Source organism: Schistocerca cancellata, chromosome 2, assembly GCF_023864275.1.
Source record: "Schistocerca cancellata isolate TAMUIC-IGC-003103 chromosome 2, iqSchCanc2.1, whole genome shotgun sequence".
In the NCBI taxonomy this organism is placed as follows: domain Eukaryota; kingdom Metazoa; phylum Arthropoda; class Insecta; order Orthoptera; family Acrididae; genus Schistocerca; species Schistocerca cancellata.
In genome coordinates, this window is record NC_064627.1 from 812,500,916 (window position 1) to 812,513,460 (window position 12,545).

General features: G+C 38.1%; 1 protein-coding gene across 2 annotated transcripts in view; it reads right to left on the reverse strand.

Moving 5' to 3' along the window:
• Nucleotides 1-12,545, reverse strand: part of LOC126162692 (targeting protein for Xklp2-like) — a 121,012-nt gene that overhangs the window by 97,096 nt on the left and 11,371 nt on the right. For both annotated transcript variants that reach the window (XM_049919346.1, XM_049919345.1), the window contains exons 3-4: nucleotides 9,468-9,576; nucleotides 236-359 (exon numbers count right to left, since the gene is read on the reverse strand). In XM_049919346.1, coding sequence (XP_049775303.1) covers nucleotides 236-359; nucleotides 9,468-9,576 — 233 coding nt within the window. The remainder of the gene's footprint in view (nucleotides 1-235; nucleotides 360-9,467; nucleotides 9,577-12,545) is intronic.

A 12,545-nucleotide genomic window follows, 5' to 3' on the forward strand; every position in this document is an offset into this window, starting at 1 on the left:
AAACTTCCAAATTCTGATTGTGACACTTTGTTGGCATATTGGAGTTAAAGGATTCTTGGCACACATGAGATCATTTCGTTTGTAACCATTCCAGTTATATGTAACATGACAGTCTAAAAAACTTAGGAACATCTGGTACTCAGCCAATAGCCTAAATACAAACCAATTTGATGAAGCCAATTCCAAACTGCACAAGATGATTTTAATTGGTCAAAAACACATAGCTGTTAATTACCTATAACAGGCCTTGTATGGAACCTCTCTGGTGTACTTCTCTCAAATTTGTACATAGCTTCTGCCATACTCACAAATTTCTTCTGTGGAGGCTTCTTTTCATATAGCGACTCATTTGATTTGTTCTGAAACCAAAAACATTTAGATTATAGTAAACAAAAGTGAGGAAAGACAACCACTCACCAGTACATGAGAGATGTGTTCCTCATCAACTTAATACAAATGCAATCCCAAAGGTATATACTTGGGAGATACACAAACAACAGTTTATGTTCTACGATAATTAAATCATTTGCTAGGTTGAAGAATGCTTTACTTTTTACATAATCCATATTTTGGTTGAAGCATTTTTGTAGACACTACAGCAGTATCCACATCATACTCTCCCACTGGCATGTTCTTCAGGAACTTTTTAACATCATCCTTCACCTCGTTATTGGAGGTGAACTGCCATCAAGACAAATCTTTCTACCACTTGGGAGACAGGTGGTAAAAGCTCAGTGTCAAGTCTGGATTGCATGATGGGTGATGGCGATGTTCCAACCAAAGTTTTGCAGAAAACTGGTGGTTTGACAGACATGTAGAAAGGTACTGTAAGGGACAGCACTTATGCTGTTGCTCAAATTCCTCTTCTCTGGTTCTGAATTGACCTTCCGAGCTTTTTAAGTGTTTTCCCACCCTGTCAATGTTTATTACTGTACTAGCAGGCAAAAATCTGAAAAATAGTATCCCCTTTCAGACCCAAATCACAGATGCCATTACTTTACCAGCAGACTGTTTTTGTCTGAACTTTCATGGCTTGGGCAAAGGGATGCCTCCATCTTTGCTACCCTCCCTGTTTACCTTTCCCCAGTTGCTTCATAACCTGGGTTGTGAGTAACTGAATCTACTTTCCTTCTTCCCCTTTTTTGTCCTCTCCCCTCCCTGATGAAGGAACAAAGTTCCGAAAGCTAGGATAAAAAATTTTCTGTTCTGTTTTGTGTATCTGTCGGCTGTACTGAGCTGAGGTAAATACTGGCCAGTACATATCCCAATTTAACAGCATAACGCACTCTGATGATACCGTTTCCACCAGGATCTACACTAAGCACTGCTTGTGATTTCCACACTGAGGCAGCACCAAGCACCAACTGGAACTAAGGTGTCAAGGCACTCTAACTAGTTCATGGACTATATCTCCATTCCTTTTCATAACAAAATACTAAACAATACCAAAATCTAAGTTAATGTAAGATCTACAGGTAGTACATTCAGCTGCTACAAAAAACATTTCCCAACACCATCACAACAAATTTTACTAAAAACAGCACATTTTGGAGAGATCTTTACTGTGTGTATGTTACTGTTCTTAATGCTGTTTGTTTTCAGTTCTGAACTTCGACGTTTAATGTTTTTCATGTGTGTTCAATACATGGCATTTATGGGTTCACTTGAGTAAAAAGTGACATTTAGTGAAGTCACATTGTGTTCTGTGATTGGCTAACAGAAACAGTGTGTGTAGCCTCCACACTGGTTGCAATAATTGTTGGTTTTCATATTTGCACTTGTGTATTATGAAGATATTCAGCTTAAATAATACACCACATTTGAGATATTTCAAAATGCATAAATTTTAGTAGTTTTTGTTGTCATATAGCACAGATGGGCAACCAACAGCCCATAGGCCGGATGCAGCCCATGATTAGTTTCAACCCAGCCCATGGAAGAAATTTGCAGGAGGGAGAGAGAATTGCTCACAATGTACTCTACCCAGGGTCTACATTTGGATATTTTCACCCACACTCTGCTCCCCTCAGGTTGACCTCATAACTTAGGCAAGTGAAGGTTTTTTTTTTCTCCGCACATGCACAATGATATTTCACTGCCACTAGATTTGGATAACAAAGAGAAACAAGTTTCCAGTGTGAGTGTGAAGTTATGGCCCACTGCTCATGTGCAGTTTGTAGAATGTGGGAAATGGCTCACTACCTTGAGAAGCACTTTCACTTCTGGACCAATGCTGAACCCCCACCCACATGTGATACTGCTTGCTGCCAAATTGATAGGTTGCAAACATTGGAAAATGGTAACAACAGCACAAAACTTACCGACTACTCACAAAATGTACTGATTTGGACAATGGCAGTGTGATGCCATGCATATTGTTACATTCCAGATGTATACGCGGCCGAGAAAAATAAATTCCCGGATTTCCCGGTTAACAATGCATTTTTTCCCAGGAAAAAGCACACTTTTTCAGTGTTAAAGCCACAGTAAACTTTCCCTCTTACATCAAACAGTTTATTAGTTTCTGTAGCACTGAAATTGAGATTGCGATGCGCTTTTATAAGACAGTCATAGTTCACGTCACGTGATATCGCCAAGCAATGATAGCAGATCTTCAAATCGTAGAACACATGGTGTAGTCGGCCAATAGCAACATCACTGTTAACAAGTGTGAACAAGCAAATGGGAAAAGTTAATGGTTTAAATTAATGTGTATAGTGTATCTACAAGAAAAGCTAAGCTTTCAAATATAATATTGGACTTTTTTGCATGTATTACACTTTAAGATACATCACGCATAATGACGTAAATGTCTGGTCTTGAGATACTTTTAAGTGGCTGGCCTTCAAAGTGTTAGCCTTTAAATGAGAGTCAAATGGTCTGTGTTTTAATAAATTCAAAGGAAATTCTCACACGAAACATAATTCATCTCGCACAAAATGAAACTGACTGTGAAAGTAATGCTTTTCAGATCACCATTCGCAATATTTTCCAACTGCCTGGCGATCTGTTAGAATTCATTTCACCAACTGTCAGAGCACAAGGGAACCGGCGGTACTGCATGGGCACAACTACAATTACATAGGAAGCCAATATGTTAATATGTTTATATCATTAAGAGATCTTACATAGCAATAAGAGGTCTTACATTACATCTACACGAAACAGGACATCAGATGATACTCCAACAGCATCAGACTTCCGTAAATCATACTAAAACACATAATTTGGCTTAAAGTGCACATTTGAATGTCCAGATTCACAGAGATGTAGGTCCCAATCTGATATTAAGCTTCGCACTGTGGTTTTCGGAGTGCAAATTTTCTTGGAGTACCAGTACTCTATTAGCTCATGTTTGGTTCTTTATTATGACATAATGCCATACACGCCAGAAGATGAAAACGTACATTTGAAATTCAGCAAACAGTTGAAATTGGACAATGGTGTGGGATGAAACACTTCGTTCCAAATAAATTAACTGCCTCTGTGGAAAATATTAACAAAAGGCAAATTTCTTTAGAAAATCAACAGAAATATCTCCATTATTCTGCAAGGGGATTAATGCTTGACTGCCAAAAACGTGAAAATAAAATAAAATCAGAAAACAAACTAGTAACATATTTCAGCCATATATAATTATGTGAATGCATTTTAATTCACTTGACAGCTCGCAGCCACAGGATTCTATTTAGTTTTCAATTGACATGACAGTTGTAAACTAAGCGGAAACAGCAAAATCACTAAAAGTAAAAACTCAAGACTGCTCTGCACATGTACGAATATGGCAGCCTGGGCGTGCCAGACAAATTTTTCTGGGTAGCATCTGGCTGCTTGTTGCTACTGCTGATACAATTAACAGCCACACTTCAAGTAACCAGAAGCAGGAGAAGGTACTGCTCATACGCGACTCAACTGTGCATGCGCATGAGCCCGCTGGCAACTGTTGAAACGAACCTAATGTGAACAGTTGTGATGTCATGCTCATCAGAAGCAGTTTGTTGTTATGAAGAATTGCTTGCCTTTGACCTGTTTTGCTGTTGACAGATGTTTGGGTGTGAACTGTGTTTCACTGTCTTAAATGGTGCATTTCATTTGCAACTTAAGTTTTATTTTATTTTATTTTTTTCCCCTCTCGTTTATGTTTTACGACTGCAGTATTTTTCTGCAGTGTGGCAGGACATAGTAAAATTATTTGTCAAAAATCAGTTCTTACCAGTCAAAATTACAAAAATTTAAATAGAAACTAAAACAATGAAAAACTCTCGGGTTTTTCCCAGCTGTCCCATGGCGTATAAACCCCGTACATTAATCCATGAACAATAACGTCAGAGATTAGTTTTGGCTTTATGCACCAAAAGTGCTTCCACTGCATCACATGATGAAGCGGCACGTAAGCTTAAGTGTGTGAATGAGATCTGCGGATCACCAAAGCTTGCCCATGCCTGTGCTAAGGTTTCGGAAAATGTGGCAGTGGCTAAATATGTCGCTGAAATTACATACATACCCTTGTCTGGCTTTGACAGTTTTTTTGTTTCCCCTGTTTGATGTTATATCGAGTTTTGATGCATCAAGTTCCTACACTATTGTGCTAAGCTTAAGTTTCAATTTTTTTCCTAATAAACTGCATACTGGATTCGTAATTTACCATTTTCAGACTCTCAGTATGCTTCAGTTATTCCACAGAAAATGAAAGTCCGAAGAACTCAGGCACAATATATCATTATTAATGTGATTTATCCCACTAATGCCATCAGTGAAACACTTAGCAGCTAAAGGTAACAGCACAAGTTTAGCATGCTTATTTTTTCTAATCATTCGGGGTAATTTCATGTGAAATCACCCAGTGGCCGTTGCCCTTATGTCAGATTTTTCTGAAAATTTGGCGTAAGAATGTACATAATGAGTTGGGGTTAAAATATTTTTTCTGGAATTTTTTGACCAAAATTGTAATTAGGAGACCATTTTGAAACGTGGGTCCCTTCTACCAACTGGCGTTGAGAAATGAAGTGCCTTGTAAGTTTGTAACCACTATAACTTTTTTTTATTTATGTATCAATTTTATTGAATTTGGTGTCATTGGAAAGTAAAAGAATAGAGCTATAATACAAAAATTATTAAAATGCTGTGTCTAAGCAACAAATGTTTGAAACTTTGTAAATAATGTAATTTCTGACTTTTTTCTTTTGCCAAATTTCAGGAAGTTTTTTTCAGCAGAATCACAAGTTTCTGCCATCTGAATTTGTGTTTCAAATAATTCCTACTGCCATACTTTTCAATTAAAAAAAAAAAAAAATCAGAAAGGTGTTTGTCCTCTATTGTTAGATCTTAAACTTTTTCAATAATGCTGGAATAAATAATTGCTTTAAATAGTAATCAACAATACATGAAACAACAATGAAAAATTCAGTCTAGTAGCAACAGTCACATGCAACACAGGCTGTGTGACTAATTAGATAACAAGAAAAAGTTTCAAACCATCCAGTTCTTTTCTGCAACTTACACAGTTGATTAAACATCACAATGGAAAACAAATGTTCTTTAGGTTTTGCGTCAGCAGTTGTGTGTCAGAAGAAAAGTGGTAGCAGAGAAAAACTTGATTTAGTAGATATGTCAAGCCTGAATCAAGCTGATACTGAATTATTGAAGCTAAGAAGCACCTGTGAAAATATTGAGTGTGTTTGTTCTTCTCACAAAAGGCTCTATTTGGGAACATTCGAAGACAAAGAATTTGCTGTGGCCCTTTTAAGAAGCATGGTAAAAAGGCTGCTAAGAAATCTACTTCTTTAACCATGGCAAGGAAATATAAAACCCTTGGACTTACGGAAATTTTATCTCCTATGGGGGATAACCTTCCAGGGATGGATGAATGTGACGTTGAAGATCAAGAATATACACCAGGTCCATCTAGAGCTCTTCAAAAACTTAATGATAGTTGTGAATTACTTGAAATTTCACCATTTAAGGTTACCAGAATAGATTTGATCCAAGTCTCGTCACTTAGCTTTAAAATTCCAGCAAACAGATCAAAAGTGCTACATGTTCCAGTGAAAAATGTGTGTGAAGAAACTGGCAGTGCTGAATATACAGACTGTAATATTTTAATGCAAAAACTTAAAGAGAAATTCATGATAAGTTCTGTTCAAGAAAAACTACAACTACTTACCTTAGCATCAACTGCACAGAGTAAAGAAAAAACCCAAAAGTTTTTAACACTACTGAATACATGGTAAAGAAATTGAGGGTACTGCTAAAAGAAGATGGTATTTTGTCAAAAGGGGGTTATAAAGTGAGAAACAGAACAGGTAAGGATGTGGAAAAATGTGTCCAGAATTTTTACTGTGAAGATGATATAAGTCGCATTTCTGCTAATAAAAAAAGACTGTCTGTGTCTCTTCAGAAAACGGCAAAAATAGTGTACAAGACAAAAAGACTGATTTTACATAATCTGAAAGATGTATACTTAGCTTTCAGAGAAAAATATCCTAAAGATAAAATTGGTTTTACTAAATTTTGTGAACTTAGGCCAAAAGAATGCATTATTGTAAACAGTTGTGGAATGCATAACGTATGTTTATGCACATATCACCAAAACGTAAAACTTAACGCATGCAGTAGATGTGAAAGAACCATACACTGAACTTCTACAGAAACTTGTGTGCAATCTGGAAAACGAGGAGTGCATGCAGCATTACTGTTCTCAGTGTCCTGACAAATATGAACTGCGCAATTTTTTAATGGAGCTGGAGTCCTTACAAGATTGTGAAAGTGTATTCAAACAACGGATGCAAGCTGATCGACCTACACTGGAGACATTAATGAAGATGACCGATGAATTTGTTGATTATTTCATGCAAAAATCTTCAAAATTTAACACAGCATCATTATGTATCAAAATCTCAGAGTCACTACTTTAAATCGAGCAAAGAAACCCTCCCTGATACTACATGCACCATTATAGTGGATTTTGCAGAGTACTATACCTCTTTGCTTCAGGATGCTGTACAAGGATTTCACTGGCAGAACATTTAATTCACCCTTCATCCTTTTGTGGTGTACTTTAAAACAGATGATTGCATTATGTCAATGTCATTGTGTTGTACAAGTGACTGTTTGCAGCATGATACAAACACATTCTATGTTTTCCAGAAAACTGCTCTCACTTATGTATTGGAACAATTACTACACATCCAGCATGTTATGTGCTTCAATGATGGCAGTTCTGCACAATATAAAAAACTTCAAGAACTTTTTAAATTTGTGCCATCACAAGCAAGATGATGGAGTAACTGCGGAATCAAATTTTTTTTTTGCCACTAGTCACGGCAAAAATGCATGTGATGGAGTTGGTAGTACTATTAAACGTTTAGCAACAAGAGCAAGTTTACATTGTTCATATGACAGTCACATTTTAAGTCCAAAAGATCAGTTAACATTTACCAAAACTCATGTTCCAGGAATAGAAACCTTTTATGTTACAACAGAAGAGATAATAAAGTTCACAAACATCTTCCTAAAACGATATGAGACTGGTTCTACTATTCCTGGGAGGTGAATCATTTTTTCAAACCACTGAATGAAGACAAGTTTCTCATAAAGCGTGTTTCATCATCTACTAAATTCATTCAAGTTCCTCTTGGAATTCAAAACACTGCCTCTAACACAAAGAAGAAAATTTGTCACAGCTACCTACGATAACCAGTGGTGGCTTGGAAAAAATATAGAGATAAGAAAAGAACACAGAAATGCAAAAGTCAAGTTCATGATTCCAAGTGGTCCTTCCTCAAGTTATTCATGGCCACTTCACACTGATGTTTGCTGGATACCTTACGAAAACATTTTAATGGCTTTGCCTGCTCCTAGTGCAAGCACAAGTACTGGTCATTTATTTACTTTTGAATCAGACAAAATATTGTCCATTGAAAACTTGTTTCAAAGAATGAATGCTCTTTAGAATTTTATGAATGTGTTTTATGAGAACTGATCATCATTTGTGACCACTAGGTAAGAGTCACAAAGTTAAACGTGTATATTATTATTATTTATGTTCTTTCTGTTTTAAATGATTAAACAGAACAAATACCCTTTGGTTTTTTTATGGCAATACGAATTCTTTGAGACAAAATATAAAATGGTGGAACCTGTGATTTTGACAAAAAAATTCATGAAAAAGACACTGAAAAATGACTTTAATTACAGATTTGCACATATTTATATGCACAGTTGCAGCATTTTTATAGTTTAGTGATATAGTTGGTCCATTTATCTTTCTAATGACACCAAATTGAATAAAATTGATTTATAAATAAAGGAGTTATAGTAGTTAAAAACTTTCAACCTACCTTTCGTGCTGACGCCAGATCGAGAAAATGCTAGACATTTCCAAATGGCCCCCCCTGACTACAGTTTTGATCTAAAAATATCTGAAAAAATTTGTTTTATCACTTTCTATTTATGTACTTTCTTACACTAAATTTTCACAAATATCTGTGACATGATGGCAACGAGATTTCTTTATTTTGGGTGATTTTAAATGAAATGAGCCTTCGTGAAACTCTCACTAGTTGGTGCCATTCCTGTACTATAGTGCATTCTATCAAGAAATTTACAATCTTTGCATACATTTCCTACAGCTGATAAAATTCCCAATGCCAGAAACAAAACTATCTTCAGCACTATAAAAAATTAACATTAAATGTCAAGTAACAGCACATCAAATCATAATAGAGATATATAGAGACAGTCGTTCAATAGTGGAGGTTCAGCCAGTCTACTCTGTTTTCACTGAAAGTGGTGAAACGTGAAAATCATCTGGTGGTCATAGGACACACTTGGGCTGAACGAACCGAGCCTTCACGAGGCTAATAAGTGATGTACTCTGTAGCAGCTGCAGCCACACCCTCACCCCTGTCATATGGAGCCAAGAGGCATTTCACGTTGGAGCCTTAAGACTAACTCTACTTGTTTGGAAAATACAAGTCAATGACAAAAGTTCCAAAAACAATGATTTATTATTTAAAACCATGTGGGAAACATTCAAAATACACCCTGATAATTTGAATTCTGTAATCCATTAGTAAGAATTTATGTTAGTAAATCTTTTGCGGCAGTCCCGGCTCTGAGTCTTTAACCACAAGGTGCGCCTGACCTACACTAAGTAGATGTATGATATTACCAATACAGATTTAAACAAACTTCAATCTTTCACATACTGCAACATGTGACAAGCCCGAAGCGTCAAATACATTTAAGTTACAACTACAGTATTATTACGACGGTGGTTTATGTATTTCCAGCCCATTCTTAATATCCAATAAACCGCTTCATAACCAGCAAGTCTTAAGAAGCATGCGTTTCAGTCTAGTTCAAAATAAAAATTTCACTGTCACACAAGGCACTGCTGTTTATTTCCCCACAATTGTACAAAGTATAGCATAAAAAATGGACAGCATACAGACTTTTTTACTCACCATATGTAGCGAACGTGACCGCCTCCGTTTATCAGGACGTTTCCTGCTTGGTGAACATAAAGAATTGTGCCTTTGTCTTCCTGAGGAATCAGGTTTTAGTGACTGAGAACTGAAACCAGAATGAAAGTTAATGCAATCTTGGTAGTTACTATTAACTTATACCTATTGGCAACCTATTTTAAATGGAACAGCAACAGCCTATAATACAATTCATTCCTGTTATATAAAAATGACAGTGATACAAAGAGCCTAATCCCGTTCTATGAAAAACGTACAGCAAAACAATTTTTAAAAAGAATAAAATACACATTCATCCAAACCTGTGACATGAGTACATTTACCCAATGTTCCTATGTTCTGATATTGCTCTAATTTCTCTTTGACAAACCAAGGCAACCGAGATATTCATTTCTTACGGCACTGACAATCTCAAGCACAACAAGTACATTGTAATTAACTACAAATTAGCTGTTAAGGGATTTATAGGCAAGTCTAAGTGCCGCCAATTAAGAAAATAGTTGAGAAATCTTAAGTTTTATGGTGCGAAGCTACGTGACAAATAATTCTGATCACATCAAATATGAGAAATTGTTGACCATCAGAATGCCAATTTCAAAATGCATTTAAACAAACTCGAGGTTTACATGTATTTTGCCAAACTGAAATCTTTGCCATGCCACAGTTTTAGGACATTCTGATACCTCTTTTACCTTTGCGGGGAATGTTGGAATGATCTGCTGTATCCTGTTTTAGGTAAGCGCTTTTGAAATTAGTTTCACAATCTTTTAAAGCTCAACTACCTATATCTACAACAAAATCCAAACTCTGCGAACCACTGACATCCATAGTAGAAGGCATGACCCTTTGCAAATTCACTGGAACCAGTTGATGGACCAAATATCGGTTAACAAACTTTAAAATGAAACATTTGAAAATTATATGTTACCTGGATGACTGGTACACCAACTGTGAACTTTTGTCTGTACTGTACTACGGACTAGATACAGATACGTTGGAATTATGTCAGTAACAAACACTTTTTTTTGTATCTGTGGGTATGGTATGGCTGCAGAGAAGAGAACTAGCTTAGAGGCAAAGGTTAAAGGTAACTAAATGGAAGGACAGGAGGATGTTACCACTGACAGTACATTTCGTGAAAAGCAAATTCACAAAATCAATATAATGTTAGGCAATAAGAAGTACGAGGTATATGCAAGGATCAAACAATGGAAAATCCAGGATGGAATTTAACAACATTATCAAAAGGAAAGTTGCCACTCACTGAATCGCAGAAGGGCACAATGAAAAGACTGTCAAAAATAAAGCTTTCAGCCCATAAGACCTTCGTCATATAGATGACACACACACGCCCGCGCACAAACACAACTCACTCACGATTGCAGTCTCAGACAACTGTAGCCACATGCAGTGTAGAAATTTTCAAATGAACTTCACTAGAGCTGTATGCTGAACCAGGGCTCAAACTGAGACACTGCCTTTTTTTGGGGGGTGGGGGTGGGGGCGGCAGCACTTAACTACAGATATCCAGGCACTGGTTGCAACTCTTCCTCACAGTCAGGTGGAACGGAGGACTGAGTCACAGGTCAAATCCAAGTAAAGCCGCAAGCGAGGGAGGGACCAAGGAGGGATAGAAGAAGAGGGCTGGAAGGATGGAGGAAGTGGAAAGGACTTTAGTGACAAGAGAAGGGAACGAATGCGGACCACGATCGGGAGACCCGATCTAGGCCGCCGTCGTGGGGAGGGGAGTGCAGAAGATAGAAAAAGGAGCCTGCGGTTTGGGTAGTCGGACGAGGCATGGACGCGGGCAATGTATGACACAAGTAACTGTTGCCGGCGGAATCTTAGGGGAGGGATTCCAGCTTCTACAAGAAGGTTAGTCACCGGACTAGTGCAGAAGGCACCTGTCGCCATTCTGACGCCACAATGGAGAATCGGGTCGAGGATCTGCAATGTTGAAGGTGCTGCTGAGTCTTGCACCACGCTCCCGTAGTCGAGACGGGACTGGACTAAGGCCTTATAGAGCTGTAGGAGGGTTGCTCGTGCAGCCCCCAAACGGGGTGGCTGAGGCAGCGAAGAATGTAGAGGTGCCGCCAGCACCGTTGTTTAAGCTCGCAAAGATGAGGTGTCCAAGTGAGCTGAGCACCAAACAGCATGCCAAGAAAGCGATGCGTCTCCTCAATACGAAGGAGTTCATTGGCAAGGTAGAGCTCTGGATGGAGGTGGACCGTTCGACGACGACAGAAATGCATCACTCAGGTCTTAGAGGCTGAGAACTGAAAACCATGGTTGGATGCCCAAAAATGTGCCCTGCAGCCGCCATTCAGCGACACTGGTCTTGGGGAACTGTAATAAAGACAAAAGTCATTGGCATATACAGAGGAACAGACCGATGAGCCCACCACAGCCACAAGACCGTTAATTGCCACCAAAAAGAGGGGAACACTGAGAACCGAGCCCTGCGGGACACCGTTCTCCTGAATCTGAGCAGAGCTAAAATAAGTGCCAACCCTAACCCGAAAGGAGCGATTGGAGAGAAAATTCCGTAGAAAAATCTGAAGTGGACCCCGTAAGCCCCATTCGTGCAGCGTAGCAAGGATATGATGGCACCAGGTGGTATCTTACGCCTTCCGAAGATCAAAGAAAACAGCAACTAGATGTTCTCACCGAGTAAAAGCTGTACGAATAGCCGACTCTAGCGAAACTAAATTTTCGAGCGCTGAGCGGCCCTGACAGAAGCCCCCCTGTTGCTGAGATAGTGTAAGAGGGATGGATATGCAGATGCATAAACAAAGCACTCATAGTCTAGTTTCAAACATACAAGGGACCAGTACATACAGAGTAGGGTGGTTCCATGGTTGCCACATGTTTCCTCAACTGAAATTCTCTAGTATTTCCCTGATTTCCAGACAAGTTTTAGCATTTTTCCCTGACAAATTTTGAGATCTCAAGGGTAAGTAAAGACGTAAGTTAACAAAAAAATGTAAGGACTTTTGTATTTCTCCCCCGTGTGAGCACAAACTGTAAGTACTAACATGAATATCTTTGTAATTAACTGTT